This window comes from Lineus longissimus, chromosome 3 (assembly GCF_910592395.1).
Source record: "Lineus longissimus chromosome 3, tnLinLong1.2, whole genome shotgun sequence".
In the NCBI taxonomy this organism is placed as follows: Eukaryota; Metazoa; Nemertea; class Pilidiophora; order Heteronemertea; family Lineidae; genus Lineus; species Lineus longissimus.
The window spans coordinates 5,564,419-5,579,731 of record NC_088310.1 but is presented as its reverse complement, the minus strand read 5'-3'; the positions used below and the strand labels follow the sequence as shown (position 1 = coordinate 5,579,731).

The window sequence follows — 15,313 nt, the reverse complement described above, 5'->3', positions numbered from 1 at the left end:
ATCGATGTAGCTTGATTCATCAAAAATCGCAGATACACGTAATCGAATATCTTTTTTAATTGCCTTGATATACATGTATATTGTTGGCTACCAAATTTGATGAATGACGACGTGGGGAAAAGATGGTGTAAAAGAAAGAAAAACGTCCAAGGAAAAGAAGTCCAAGTTGTAGTACACCTTTTGGTCAGGGTCAGCAATAAGATTGTCAGTCTCCTTGGATTTTGGTCACCTTTTTGGCGGATGGAGCTTGATCATAGGGATAGCACCACTGTAAACCACCAAATTTTTGCATCTAGCTATTTTTGCATCCGCCAAAACTTTATTCAAAATAGATATCAGCACAAAATGCAAATAATTACCCTATCGAAAATTGATTTGAATATTAGATCATCTAAAAGAACGCGTTCTGCGTAGTAAAGCTAAATTTACATTGAATATGAGAATGTGAGCACCAGAAAAAGTACATTGAAAATTATACTAAATATTTATGAACAATTTCTGCTGTACATGTACATGTATATCTAGAGTACTATATTCCTCGACTATACAGGGTGGTCCAGAAAAAACGATACTTCCGCTATCAGGGAGTTAAAACCATTGATACCAGTGGATGGGGAATCTTTCTAGTAGAAGATTGATACCAAATTCGACCGATTCCGTTCAGCAGTTTTTGTTGTAGAGACGTTTTCGGGCGATCTTGGTATCATTCCTCTCCAAGAAAGATTCCCCATCCACTGATATCAATGGTTTTCACCCCCTGGTAGTGGCAGTATCCGTTTGCGTTTTTTCTTGACCACCTGTACGAAGTAAGCTAACTATCAATAAACTTAACTGAATGTACTATATCGTTTCTCAGGTGGGGATGTGCTGTGGGAGTGTGCACTCTCCTTGCAAAACCGCTTCTACAATAGTATTTTATTGCACAATATGTAATAAAAGATGAGCATTATACATGCATAGTCCCTTTAACACATGGGTTTCTTCTCCTCCAGGTGAAAACCATTTACTCCGTTTGCACATTTCGTATCTTGTGGGCGCAGCTGGTGAGGCTTTAAACCTTCTGGTTCTATCAGTGTTCGCAGAGGCTAAAATAAAGAGAAAAGAAACCTAGTCGAAAACTGATTCAAACTGATAAGGACAGTAACAAAAATGCAGCATGTCTGATTACATGTCGGGAGCAGCAAGCCAATATTCACTTACTTAATATAGAATTTTGTATTTGATCATCTTTGCTTGTACAAGAGTCAAATGCAATGTTAGATTGGGATCCTAACCGCCCAAAGATTGGCCTAACTTGGCAATCATTATCTCAAATAAGAGGTGAAGCTATATTCACGCCATACCAAAAAAGGAAACTTGGCTAATCAATCACTTGGCACTAACAGTCACCAATAATTTGAGTTACGAGACTCTTTCACCAGTCTCCTCCATTCACTCATTACAAAGACTGGTACTTGACGGGAGTTCACTCGTCATGAACTCGATTTGGGGGCGTAAGCTTCCGGTGACCGGTCACGCGTTTTTCCGTAGGATGAGTATAACCTCGATCCAAGTGAATAATCTGCAATACCAGAGCGCTCGGTATGACAGTGCATCCATTGTATGCACTGAAAATGTATGGCCCGCCTCGGGTAAATCAACGAGGCTTCCTCGACCCTCCGCTGCGCGGCAGATAGGGTCGAGGTAACCTGGACTGACCAGCGAGTTACATGTAACACTTCCTGTCGAACTCGCCAACCAATCTACATACGCGTAGTCCATAATTCAAAACAAAAATAATTCGGATTTATCTGCACATAAATGGCATCCGAAGGATTTTGAGATTTGATTTCGATAGGCGTTGGAATTAAGCCAATAGTCCAACTGAATCATGGTTGGTACATATATACTTAATACAATGCCCGTGGACAAAGCGTAGACGGCAGCTTTAAAACCTAATAATGGAGAAAGACTTAAAGGGGTATACCCATGGGCTTAAGAGGTCTCACAGTTTTAAATCGCGCCCTTTTTCTACCGTGTTAGGCGTCATAATTTGATTTCAATATTGGAAGATTTCCAACTATGGCTATTGAAAAATAGACGACTTAAGAATGGATTCAGATTTGTGATGAGATTGTAGAAAAAGGTCAGACTTTATGAATAAGACAAAGTCCTCTTAAGTCCGCGGATAGAGTATTTTGAGTTTCCTACCTTTCCAGCTCGGTGAGTCTTAACAACTTTGTAAACCATCACTATAGGGATGCAAATTGCTGATGAAAATGACATGACCCACCCTAAGGCAACTGCAGCATTGGGGAAGACATACAAACCCTCTAGCTTCCGATCATAGGTCAGCGTGCTGTAGGTAATGGTGTTCATGATGAACAGTATCTAATGAAAGGAAGAACAAATTGACAATTTAGACTAAAAACCGGGGTATGAAAAGAACATCATGACATTCACCTATTCCCCTTGACTTGAGGAGACATTCATAATACTAGATTTCCTTCCGTAATGTCCATATCTCACAGCAGCAGTGTGGCTGTTATAGCAATGTGTAAGGTCTAATAAGTGCCAAAGGGCACGATTTCTGACTGAATTCAAAAAAGGGCCGGGTCTGTTTGGCAAGCCGCTCGCCGAACAGGCATCTTTTTTTGTCCTGTTTGGAGAGCCGCTTGCCAAACAGCACTAAAAGGTCACCCTGTTCGGCCAGCCGGGCTTGCCAAACGAGTAAAAAATCTACCCTGTTTGGCGAGCTGGAGACTTTACTTTAATATTAATGAGTTCGGCTCTCCATTCAGGACAAGAAAAAGTCGCTGTTTGGTAAGCCGGGCTTGCCAAGTAGTCACTTCCTTTAAAAATTTCCAGTTGCAAGCATTGCCGTTGTGTTGACAGCTGCAGATATACAAATACTATGAATACCGAGTTACAGCAATCGTATGCATGCTCCTAAAAACTGCATTGAAGCATTGTGCATATCAGCATTCCAATTTTCCTGGGCCACCAGTAGAATACCGATCGACGTAACCCCTTTAAGTGGATAACCTTAATCATGGCATCATGAACAATGCATGTATGCGCAAAGCTGATGGAATCAAACATCTCACGAAGTTGTGCGATGTTACGAGAGATTTTATGGAGACACTCACTATACAGAAACAGGGTGATCCCACCAGCCACATTGCCCACATGTAGTAGTTTATACGGAATCCGTACATCATTTCCAAATTGTCATAAAATCGGCGGACACCTGTAAAAACAGAAACGGTGATGAATTGAAAATTTTGCTCACAGGTTAGAGATGCGTACAGCATTAGCAATAGCAATGATTTCGTTGCTTTTATTTTTTTCACAAATCATTAAGTAGAATATAGGCAAAGAGTATCATCTGGGAAAAATATGGTGTCAAAGGGTGGGGGGAACTTGAGGGAAGATATAACACCAAACATACGCTGTTCTGAAAGTCTTCTCTTCTTTACAAGTTACCCTTTTCTTATTCGTATGTGACATAGTTCTTATACCATAAATGCACAATTACATAAATGGGTAACTCTAATTCTCCTTTCGACGGGCAAGATATTTCTCCTCACTCACGTATTAGAAAGGACGACAGGTGAATCATCCCTTGGTTGTGTCCTTATATACTCACACGTACAATGCAGTCCTCATACTTACCATATATCCATCCAACTGAAATAACTTCACAGAATGCCACCAGGAGGACTATTCTGCTGTAGGGATAATAGTCAAACAGTTGAAAGATGTACATCCCGCCCTGAAATAGTTCGCCAAACTGTTAAAACTTAATGTACGAGAGACTCGCAGAGACTGCTTCTTCTCGTATAAAGTGGCTACCCAACTCGCACGCAAAATGACGGTGAAACCCCATGCAAAATTTATGGGAGTCGGGGATTCCATTTCTCTGCCAGATCTTACCTCTGTAATCATGGTAAAGCCAAGAAGACACCAAACAACACAGAGAACGGCTACGAAGAATTCCTTTCTGTATCCTTTCCGTAGATGGTTTGGCCAGGCGTCCACGCAGGCTGTGATGAAGCCTTCCACTTGCACGAACTGTAAGGCGAGAGAGTTGACGATAATGCAAATAAAGGAAGGTCCCATAAACGCATAAGTCCCCCCCCCCCGCACACACACCCGCACACCCATAGTGGTAGCATTAATTGCAAGGCCACCTGCACAATAGTAGTGTTTTACATGATCAGTGAGAATTTCCTCAGATGCTTATCATTTGGAGAGAATATTTCGTTTCAAAAAATGTCATCAGTTTGGGTAAGAAAATGCATATCTGTAGGAAAAATGTCTTGGGGGAGACGATTTTTCTCTTAAGTATTGAAGGTATTCGATCGCTTTAAAACTACATGTATACCTTAATTCGTTAATACAATAGACTGTAGGACACTCTTTTCCGGGTACTATTCAAAACTGCTTCACCGGGAATTGCTCACTCTTCAGGACAAAGGTGATTTGGATTTTGAAATAATTTCTCACCATGCTGTCCAGTCCGAGTAAAATGATCATGAAAAAGAATATAACACTCCAAACGGGGGCTGCAGGCATCTGGGACACCGCCTTGGGGTAAGCGATGAAGGCAAGGCCAGGACCTGGAATAACAATGACGGGTACGTGATTAATAGGCTATCACTCCGTCTACTAGTATTTCCCTGAACAAATGTAAAAGTAATATCGACGTGATTAGTTATGCATGCCAGCATGAGAGAAAGTGTGTCACGATTTTTAACTTTGAAAATAGAAAATTCATAAGCGTCACTGTATTACATGACTGTCATGTATCACATGCGCACATAACAGGTCTCCCCGTTGAAACATAGTAGAAGCCGGCTTACCAGAGGCTGCTACCTGAGCGACAGAAACGTTCTGTGTGTGCGCCATGAATCCAAGTATGGAAAAGATGACAAACCCTGCGAAAAGACTAGTACCACTGTTGATGAATGAAAAGATAACGGCATCCCTGAAATATGAAGAAAAAAAACTAAGAGAGATATAACGGCCTTCTTTGCCAAGGAAATTAGGTAGTGTACACAAGGGCATGGAATTTGGAAAGGGATACTGCACATTATTCTGCATGCGCTTAGGTTTTATAATAAACTGTTTCACTCTTCTTCACCCAGCAAAGCAGCGCTGCTCAGTGCGATTTCTTTTCATCACTGTACGAATATTTGAGCTGATCACATCTTCAACCCGAGGACTTGACATTTTTCGGACACAATTTCACGATTATCTTACAAGATCTGACAAAAAAAAATTCCCGCGATGAGTTTATAAAATGAGTTACATTGCTGAAAGGGACTCTATAGGCAGCAGCTAATTAAGCAAGATAAAGTTACACGAAGTCGCGAATAGAGGTATCTCACGGTACGTCAAAATATTTACGCTTGTACGAGGTTTGTATTTAATGATGAATCAAACACGTTCCATTGCCCTACTTTGCACATTAGACACGCAATTCAACCCCCCTAATCCTGCCTATAGTCCCCCTATAAGATAAGATTGTACCTATAAGAGTTGTGATGGAAGTCATTGTAACTCCCCATAGCGTTGTGCTGTGACACTGATATTGCATAAGAAAAGAATATTTGAGTCCCAGCATCAGACCAAACCTGCAAAAGAGTCAACAGTTAGGAAGGGGACATCACATTCTGCGGCTATGCAGTTAGATGTGAATGAATTGGCCAGCCACAACAGTATACACACTACAATAGATTTGATCAAAAATTTGATCAATTACGCCTGGGCATTTTTTAGATGTCATCATCACCCAAATCTGGCAAACAGCAAACTTAATGATGATTTTGCAAGTGCAGCATACACTGCAAAACAGGGGGCCAGGAAGGGTGCGTATGACAAAGCTGCACCCCAGGGTGCAGCTGGGTTGCTATAAAATTGGGGTGTTGGGCTTGGGGTGCCATAACATAAAATCGAGATGCCATGGATACAAAGACGTTTCAAAATAAGGGTGTCGTTCGACCAATTCTTCGACTTCGTACGGGAAAAAAGACTGGGTATCGGACAGAAAAATTTATTCTCCATGTGAATTTTCTATGGCACCCCTTTCAGAGGATGCTTCTGGTGTAACAAGTATGGTCGCCATAAATCATGTCACACCAGGAGCACCTTCTTTATCAGAAATGTCAGAGGCTAGAGTAGATGGGGACATGATGTGAATGAACGTCATGCCTAATCATTGACCTCGGGACAGGAAAACAAGGCCCACCCAAAGCCACCTGGAGAAGGACTATGTCAAAGGAGTTGAAACTCATGGGGCTGACATGGGACGCGGCACAACGGGCTGCAAGAGACCGTAAAGGCTGGAGGAATCGCGTTGTGGCCTTATGTCCAACTTGGGATGAAGAGTCAGAAGTAAGTATTAAGTAAGTTTATACGAACCTGTACATCTAACAGTCTGCTCCATTCTGGTTTCAGGTAGTAGGCGATGCCAAGTCCAGCCCCATCAAGAAGAGCCCCACGGACGAGTAGAATGAACATTAGAACGTACGGGGATGTTGCAGTGAAATACATAACCTAAAAAAGTACAATTGGGGACCATACAAAAAAATTAAACTGCAAGAGCGTACAAGAAACGTAAACTAAAAAAGAAAACTGCGAGCGCGTACAAGAAAAGTAAACTACTAAAATAGCAAACTAGGAGAGCACACAAGAAGAGTAAGCTACAAACATTCAAAAGTGATCTGTCTCGTCGTCATGTACCATTGTAATTAATATATATTTCATTAAAAAACACCATTTGAATTTCTGGCGACTTCGAACAGAAACCACATCAGTTGAATTCAATAGCTTCCTTCATATATCACGTCTGTCCAAATCATATTTTACGCATCTCATGTACAAGCCTGTGCCATTGCCTACTGGTTTAACGCAAACACAGGAGAATATCGCCAGAAGTTCACACATTAATGACACTATCAAATTGACAAGAAGGGGGATTTGTACCTTTCCTGAGCTTTTGATTCCCTTCCAGACGCAGAAGTAGCACACCACCCAAGCGAGCAGAAGACATAACATAAGCTGCCAGCTCGCTGTTCCAACCTCATCAATTCCGCCTGACAGCCGAAGCACCTTTCGTCTACAAAAAACACATTTCCTTCGATGAAAATTGGGCATTAGTTGTATTTGCTGGTTGATGGAGTTGATTACTGGTGATTACGTTCACTGGTGACAGCATCCGTTTATGTGACGTGAATCTGACGTTTTTTCTACCCAATCCACAGGAAGTGCCCGCAAGTGCCCATGTATTACCATGGAATTGAAGTACCATAATTGGAACCGACTTGATTAAAATCTTTACGACAGGTGTCACTGACTTTTTACAAAAAATAACTGTCAATGTATAAGCTATAGGGGACGGTGTAAAAAGGCCAATGGGTGATATGAATAAAGACTAGCGAATGCTTTTACTAATTTTGTACAGAAAGGCCTAGTGTAAATGTCCGTGGAGTTTTAGAAAAAAGCATTTGCTCGTCTTTATACATATCACCCATTACCAGCCAACATAGACTAAACGTCCCCAACCGTATCGGAGTGTAATTCTGAATGGAGATCTATGAATTATGTGTTGATATACACACCATGCAAGATTGAACAGATGACCCGCCCGCAGAAATGCGCAAAAATAAGAAAGTAATGCTTTAGCAGTCGCACGTATGTCTATGTGTGTACATGTACAATGTCCACGTATATGTCCTGAATGGTGAAGAAAAACACTTCTCACTTACTCCCAGTATTCAGTCACAGGATCTACCCCTCTCGTCGTATTCAATGAGATATTCGTTAAATTAGAGGAGGTCGCTCCATATCCAATGGACGTCACTGCCATCGAGACTGCTGATGGCACTGCCACGGTAGTATTTAAACTGGCAGCCATTAATGTTGAGTTTTGGCGGGCTTCAAAGATGGTGCACCTCTCTGTGTTCCACGGGTTGTCACAGGTTGACCACGGCAAAACAGTATTAAAACTTGCAAACATATAATAAAATGCCCAAGCCAGGATGACGATGTAGTAGACATTGCAGTAGAAGTTGATAACGCAGCAAGCATAGCCGACACCTAGAATCAAAGAAGTGAATGTGATCAAGTCTGCCTTTGCTCAAACTTAACAGTCCCTTAAAGGACCTACTAGGGCTTAAGATACATATAGGCCTATGTTGGATTTCATAAAAAACGGCTTCGAGCAGGACCGCAACTTCTCCTAACAGGACCAAAGAAAACTCGTAGAACTGCAGTAAACAGTGCACTGTATAGAACGGGGTGTAACTCTAATTGTGCAAGCCATGTCAAAAACAGCCTCGCAAAACTGGGTGAAAATCATCATCAGAGATCAGCATTGGCGTGATACAACTAGTGGCGGCGCATGGTGTCAAGCAGATATATCATCCTCCTGGCTAGATAAATCCCACGCCCACATTGTCCCCTTTAGCGAGCTTTGAAGATAATTTCAATTTTTTTATTATTGTACCTTCAAAAAGCGGGCATATCTTCCATGTGCCGACTCCTCCGCTTCCCATGAACTGTCCCAGGGCTGCCTCGAGGTAGAATAAAGGCACACCACCAACCAGGGCACACGTCACGTAAGGAATAAGGAAACTACCTGGAAGTAAGAACAATGTCATTTAGCACAAAATAGCTTTCCGGGGTAAAACCTATGAGGCGCGATGTGGGAATTTACTTTCCCTTAATTATTTGAAACAATCTCATTCTTTCAAACAATAAATTTATATATATATTGCTTATTTCATCCAATTTTTAAGACAATTATTTTTGTATTCAAACCAGTAGTTTTATTTATCAAACCATACTTTATTTCAAAACCAGGAAAACATACGAAAATTATTTGAAGACCATTGGAGTTGCGCAAATCCATGGTATCAAAGCCACACAAAGTTGACGTTTTGATTCTTTCGAACCATGTTGAGTCGCATCATGATTATTTCAAATCACAAACGTTGCTTAAATCAATCGTTTTGCAACCCATAATCGAATGAGTGCGAAAACCATTATTTGCAAGCCATGAAAAAATGCACCCGCTACAAAAACTTACGGTATGCAAATAATTCTTTAACGCAGCCACGGGCGCCAAGTGGGAATTTAATTATTTGCCAATATGAAATAATCGCCATGTTTCAAACCATATATTTTCATGTCAGCAAATGCATTTTTTCAAAACAAGTTGTGGAATCGTCGTGCATCCCATGAAAAGTTGCCGATTGCACGTGGGCGTACAGGGTAGGATGGGGTAATTGTAGCCCCCGTTTATTTGTAGCCCCTGCATTGTTTGATGCATGGTGATATCAATCAATATCAGGGGCAGGGGCTACAATTACCCCATTCTACCTTACATATTTGTTTCCGTAGAGACCAGAATAGACAATGCTTGCCCACCGGGCAGGTGCAGTGACTGCGTTAGAAAATTATATTCATATGTACCATAAGTTTGTTGTGGGTGCAATCTATCATGGAATACAAAATAATGTAATTCACAGATGGCCGTAATGTTCGTAGCCGGGTTGCAAACCATGAATTTAAACAAAGTCTACTGTTTGAAATGATTGCGATGCGACTCAACATAGTTTGAAAGAATAAAAACGGCAACTGTGGTGTTTAGATTCAACCTTAAAAACTACATGTATTTCTAACGTACCTCCTCCATTCTTGTAGCAGAGGTAGGGAAACCGCCAAACATTCCCGAGGCCAACACTGCCTCCAACACACGACATTAAATAATCAATCTGATGGGACCATTTCTCTCTCGTCTTCACTTCTCCTTTCTCCCTGTCGACAGATGATACCAAGGTCGCAGCAGGCTCTTCCTCTCCATCCATTATTTGAATTGAATCTAAATAAAATGATGTTTCACAGACTAAACGCATATAACGGAGGACTTCTACGTGTCATGTAACCACGCCACCTGCACTGTCGCCTATATGGTAAATTTGTTTTACAGGAAGGAAGAGTCCATTTTTATAGTTTTCGGGTAACACTGCTAACCGCAGAAATCTATTCTTCCGTTCATATCATAATGGCCAATCTCATGAGAACCATGCTGTGTCACGCAAATCCCCCGAAACGCCCTCCTGAGGAAATCAGGGGTTAAGGTTCGCTTCTCCGGCCTTGCACACCAACAGGGCCGGAGAAGCGAGCGAACACCGACCCCTGATTTCCTCAGGATGCCGAAACGCCAACGTGAACGCCCATCTCATTGTTTGACCGCCTAATAACGAAGACGAAAAATGGGATGGGCGTTCACGTGGACGTTTCGCGCGGAGGACTTTGCGAAAAGTTCAGTATAGGCCATGGGACGAGTGTGAAAAATGTGAAGTTCCGTTTGACAAATTAGCGGGCAAATTGAAAACAGTCGTTTTTGGGTAATATGGGGGTGCTGATTTCAAAACTCAATTTTTCTCCCGCATAAAGTTGCACATTAAGTCAGAAATGAGACCATTAATAGGGCCTAATGGTCCCAAAGTAGGGGTCAAAAAGTTGATGTCATCGAAACATGTCAACATGGGTATTAAAATGAAGGTCTATGGGGGTGTGCATAGTTTTTGGCCCCCCTTAACGAACCGTGGGACCCCCAGGGAGGGTCAAAAAGGGCAAAAGTGGAAACTTTGACCGCCTCCCATGAGCTTCATGGGCACCGCATGTGGATAAAAACTGTTTTATTCGACAGTACTCACATAGACCTTTTCATAGATGCCCATGACGACACCCTTGAGCAAAAGGTTTTCGAGATCTAAGATTTGGAGCCTAAAAAGGGATCAAAATCACTATCTCGGCAACCCTTACCCCGAGAGTGTTGTCATGGGTATCATTTTGAAGGTCTATACGATTACTGTCAAATAAAACAGTTTTTATTCATTTACAGTCCCTTTGAAGATCGTGGGACAGGGTCAAAGTTACCACTTTTGCCCTTTTTGACCCTCCCTGGGGGGTCCCACGGTTCGTTAAGGGGGCCAAAAACTATGCAATGTTAAACTACCCCCATAGACCTTCATTTTGATACCCATGTTGACATGTTTCGATGACATCAACTTTTTGACTCCTACTTTGGCACCATTAGGCCCTATTAATGGTCTCATTTCTGACTTAATGTGCAACTTTACGCGGGAGAAAAATTGATTTTTGAAATCAGCACCCCCATATTACCCAAAAACGACTGTTTTCAATTTGCCCGCTAATTTGTCAAACGGAATCCTTTTTCTAGACACATTTTTGCCACTCGTCCCATGGCCTATGTTTGGCAAGCCCGGCTTGCCGAACAGAGTTGATTTTTAGTGCTGTTTGGCAAGCGGCTCTCCAAGCAGGGTAAAAAAACATGCCTGTTCGGCGAGCCGCTTGCCAAATAAATAGACCCGGCCAATAATAAATAGTCATTGGCATAATCAAGAAAGTGCTTATCGAAACCTGAGTTCCCTTAAACGAGGCTTACCTTTGGAAATCAAGATGAGAACTGACTACAACAAAAATCCTACCCCCTCACAATCATAATGTTAATTAACCCAACCCCAAATATGTCCAATCAGGTCCTCCTATCAGGTCCGTAATTACCTCCAAGACCTCAAGCGCTCCTCTTGAGCCCCAGATCTCCCGGACCCTTGGAACTTATCCCAAATACACTTGGTTAATAGCGTCTGTCGGACAATACAAGAATGGGTGTCTACAAAACCAAGACCCAAGACCCAAGACCCAAGACCTACAAAACCAAGACCCCCATCTACAAAACCAAGACCCATCTTGGGTCTTGGGTCTTGGGTCTTGGTTTTGTAGACACCCACACGGGTGTCTACAAAACCAAGACCTACAAAACCAAGACCCCCCACCTACAAAATCAAGATCTACAAAACCAAGACCCATCAACAAACCTACTCCAAACTAGTACCTAGTACCATAGTACCTGCCCAAGAAGTATGGCCCTACATGTATGTCGACCAGATAAAAATATGCGATGCTCATACAATTTTGGTACTTGGCCTATATATATAGTAAATAATTCCCAAAATAATCAAAATGATGCAATGAATGTTTTTACCAACCTGCAATACTCAACAGACTGCTAAACCTTCGCACAAGTTCCTTCGACACTACAACCACAAGATCGATTGAATACCTTCATATCATGTTTCACAAACAGCACAGGCATTCATTGGGCGGCCATTATTATAGGACACGCTGGACAACGCTTTTCACGTTGAATTCAGCCATCGACATTTGAATACATTTAGGCCTATATATGAATGTTGAATGATGAATGTGTTGAATGCCTATATCATCACAGTGGCAGATACAAAGCTACCACGCACTGCTTTACCTCAATACCAAATATAAATTTGGAAGAATACTATGTCTATTTTTAAAAACAGACTGACAATAGACTGACACGTGCGGGGGGGGGCACTCTTTAGCCAAGGCTTTTATTCGCATTTACTTGGCGCCGTCTTCGATACAGTCATGCACTTATATAATAGTCCTGTCTGGATCTGTCCAAGCAAAAGCAAAATGTCGATGTTAGGTATGGTGCAGGCTATGGCGCAAGGTTGAAGAAAATTGAAATACTTTTTCATCGACCAGTCACTGATTTTCTGGCTTCCGAACTTCTAAGTCACTGTATCTGGTTTAGCAGCAACTATTTTCGCAGGAACTTTTGTTTTAGCCGAAGTAAGAACCTTACTTATCACGATCAGAGCATTACTCTGCCACGAATTCAGTGATCGAGCAAAACCTCCATAATACACCACCCATATTCTACATTTGAATGAAATGGCCAGGGCCATTGTGCTCACCTCATGTGGAGGAAAGATGGATAAAGAGCATGGTATTGTGTCATGTAGTGTTAGGTTTGATGTAGGTCCAAGCAATTACAATTTCCCCAAAATGGCCAATTTACAGTACATTCTCCCTCCCCAGTACATGCCCCCTCCCTGGAGGCCAAACGGCAAATCAGATCGCACCAAATTTCGGTACCTGAGATCACCTGACCAAGGGGTACATGTGTACTTAATTTGTGATCAATAGTCATTGCAGTTAAGAGACGTGCCATAGTTACGGCCTGACGGCCAATTTACGCCATTTGACCTCTGTGACCTTGACAAGAAGGTCAAATTAAAAACCTGTGGGACATATACTGTATGGTGGTAAGATGTACCCATGATATCAAATTGGTGGCAATCGGGCAAGAAGTTAAGGAATAATCACATTTTTAAGGTTTCTCGATTTTGCCCCCTGGTGGTCAAGTGGTGAAACATATTAGACCAAACTTCAGACCCTGAGATTACCTGACTAAGGGGTAAATGTGTACCAAATTTGGGATCAATAGTCATTGCAGTTAAGAAACGTGCCTTAGTTACGGCCTGACGGCCAATTTACACCATTTGACCTTTGTGACCTTGAAAAGTAGGTCAAATCAAAAACCTCTACGATATGTGATGTATCCTTGCTAGGAGTACCTACCATAATTTATTTATTGCAAACGGATCATTAATAAGAGACCTGTCACACTTTTTATGTTTTAAGTTTTGGCCCCCTGGTGGCCAAGTCATGAACCAGACCAGACCGAAATTCAGTGTCAGAGTACCTCTGACCTAGGTGGTCATGTGTACAAAGTTTCAAGTTCATAGCACAAGCGGTTAAGAAACGTGCCACACAGGATACGGACGATGACGGACGACGACGACGACGACGACGGACACAGGGCTATCGTATAGACTCCCCTAACGGTGAGCCAAAAAGTAAGACCCCATCAGGTAAAAAAGGAAGACCCTTGGAAAAAATCATAGAGGGCATTCAACTATTTCCTTCAAATTTCATAGGCATGTTGTACTAATCAATACCCAAATCTCCTGAGAAAATCAAAGAAATCGATCCAATCGTTTCTTGCTTAGAGGGCGTGACGGAACAATTCTGAGGTAAAAGATGCCCGCCTGGCACCCATATTGGCTATCACATTTGATAAAAAAATCAAGGATTTAGTAGAGAGTGCATAGATATACATCCAGATCAAATTTGGTTGCAATCCGATCATTAGTTTCGGAGTGATAGTACTGTGTTTATTTTTCAAGATGACTGCCTGGCGGCCATATTTGATGTCCGAACGGCCGAAATTTTAGGGGTGGTATAGAGAATCCCCAGATACATGTCCACACTGGTTTAAAACCTTCTAGCTAAAATAGATAGGAAACATGCTACTGTTCAGTGAATCAGCAAACTTTGACCTCTGTGACCTTGAAAAGGAGGTCAAATCAAAAACCCGCAGGATATATGATGCGCCTTTGCTAGAAGTACCTACCATATTTTTTTCAAAATTTCCCGACTACTATTAAGGGAGATATTGCATATTTTCACTTTTAACGTTTGGCCCCCTGGTGGCCAAACCATGAAACGAATCGGACCGAAACTTGGTCTCCAAGGTGTCATCACATAAGGGTACATGTGTACCAAGTTTCAACTCAATAGCTCTAGCAGTTACGAAACGTGCCCTGCTGACGGACGACGACGACGACGACGACGACGACGACGACGACGACGACGACGACGACGGACGACGGACGCCACGGTATGGGATAAGCTCACCTCAGAGGTGAGCTAAAAAGGTATCTAAAAAAATTACACAAGATGAGTATCAGGCGCCATTGTTTCAAACCATCAAGGAACAATGAAATGATTTCAAATAAATTAGGCAAATAATTAAATTTCCACATGGCGCCTCATGTGACAACACAGGTGTGTTAGTTAGCCTATATCAGGGATACCTCCCCGATTAAATCTCTAACCGTTCATGTCGCATGCACTTCTATGAGTGGGCGGCATTTGACCTCAATATGCTTTTTCTTCTCTTGTTTGATAAAACTATAGGTGCTTCTGAAAGTTTTGACGCTCTCAAAATTGGCGGAATTCCATGCCGACATTGAGATTTCACCTCGTCTGGGTCACTGACGGCGGTGTTGTTTTCCTCAGATGGGAGGCTGAAGCCTTGCACATTACGTTTTCTTTACCACTTTCCCTATTTTCCAAAGCCATGTTAGGAAAAGGTGACGAATGCCCACGGTGTTTTTTTTATGTGTTAAAACAATAGCAGGTAAAGTCATCCGCCGCCGAGGTCGACTTGGGAAAGGGGAAATAAAGCTATTTCTTTTGACATCAAGGTGTAGATGCATGCCCGGCTCCAGGCGGCGCATTGATCAAGTGGACCGCTCAGCATGGAGAGGACGGCTCGGACGGCTGAGAGTCAACATCGGAATAGCGTGATTATTCAAAAAGATTTTTCCATTTTATGTGCAATCTTTTC

General features: G+C 42.1%; 1 protein-coding gene across 2 annotated transcripts; it reads right to left on the bottom strand.

Moving 5' to 3' along the window:
- Window positions 1–33: 33 nt before the first annotated feature.
- LOC135485523 (sodium- and chloride-dependent taurine transporter-like) lies at window positions 34–12,224 on the bottom strand. 2 transcript variants are annotated; one of them, XM_064767624.1, is made up of 14 exons: window positions 12,066–12,224; window positions 9,674–9,868; window positions 8,492–8,623; window positions 7,752–8,082; window positions 6,970–7,102; window positions 6,406–6,540; window positions 5,515–5,618; window positions 4,845–4,969; window positions 4,489–4,601; window positions 3,916–4,053; window positions 3,655–3,754; window positions 3,129–3,229; window positions 2,191–2,370; window positions 34–1,085 (listed from the first exon to the last, which is right to left on the bottom strand). In XM_064767624.1, the coding sequence occupies exons 2-14, from the start codon at window positions 9,852–9,854 to the stop codon at window positions 966–968; spliced, it is 1,893 nt and encodes a 630-aa protein (XP_064623694.1). In that variant the 5' UTR covers window positions 9,855–9,868; window positions 12,066–12,224; the 3' UTR covers window positions 34–965. The 2 variants fall into 2 exon arrangements, with proteins under 2 accessions (XP_064623694.1, XP_064623695.1); XM_064767625.1 differs by lacking the exon at window positions 12,066–12,224 and adding an exon at window positions 11,462–11,540.
- Window positions 12,225–15,313: the final 3,089 nt, after the last annotated feature.

Bases quoted from the DNA above. Each gene is read 5' to 3' on its own strand.
- LOC135485523 (XM_064767624.1), bottom strand. From the start codon at position 9,854: ATGGATGGAGAGGAAGAGCCTGCTGCGACCTTGGTATCATCTGTCGAC. The intron at 5,619-6,405 runs GTTCGTATAAAC...ACTCTTTTGCAG, and splicing joins GCAGACTGTTAGATGTACAG to GTTTGGTCTGATGCTGGGAC. The intron at 3,755-3,915 runs GTAAGATCTGGC...GAACTATTTCAG, and splicing joins GCTTTACCATGATTACAGAG to GGCGGGATGTACATCTTTCA.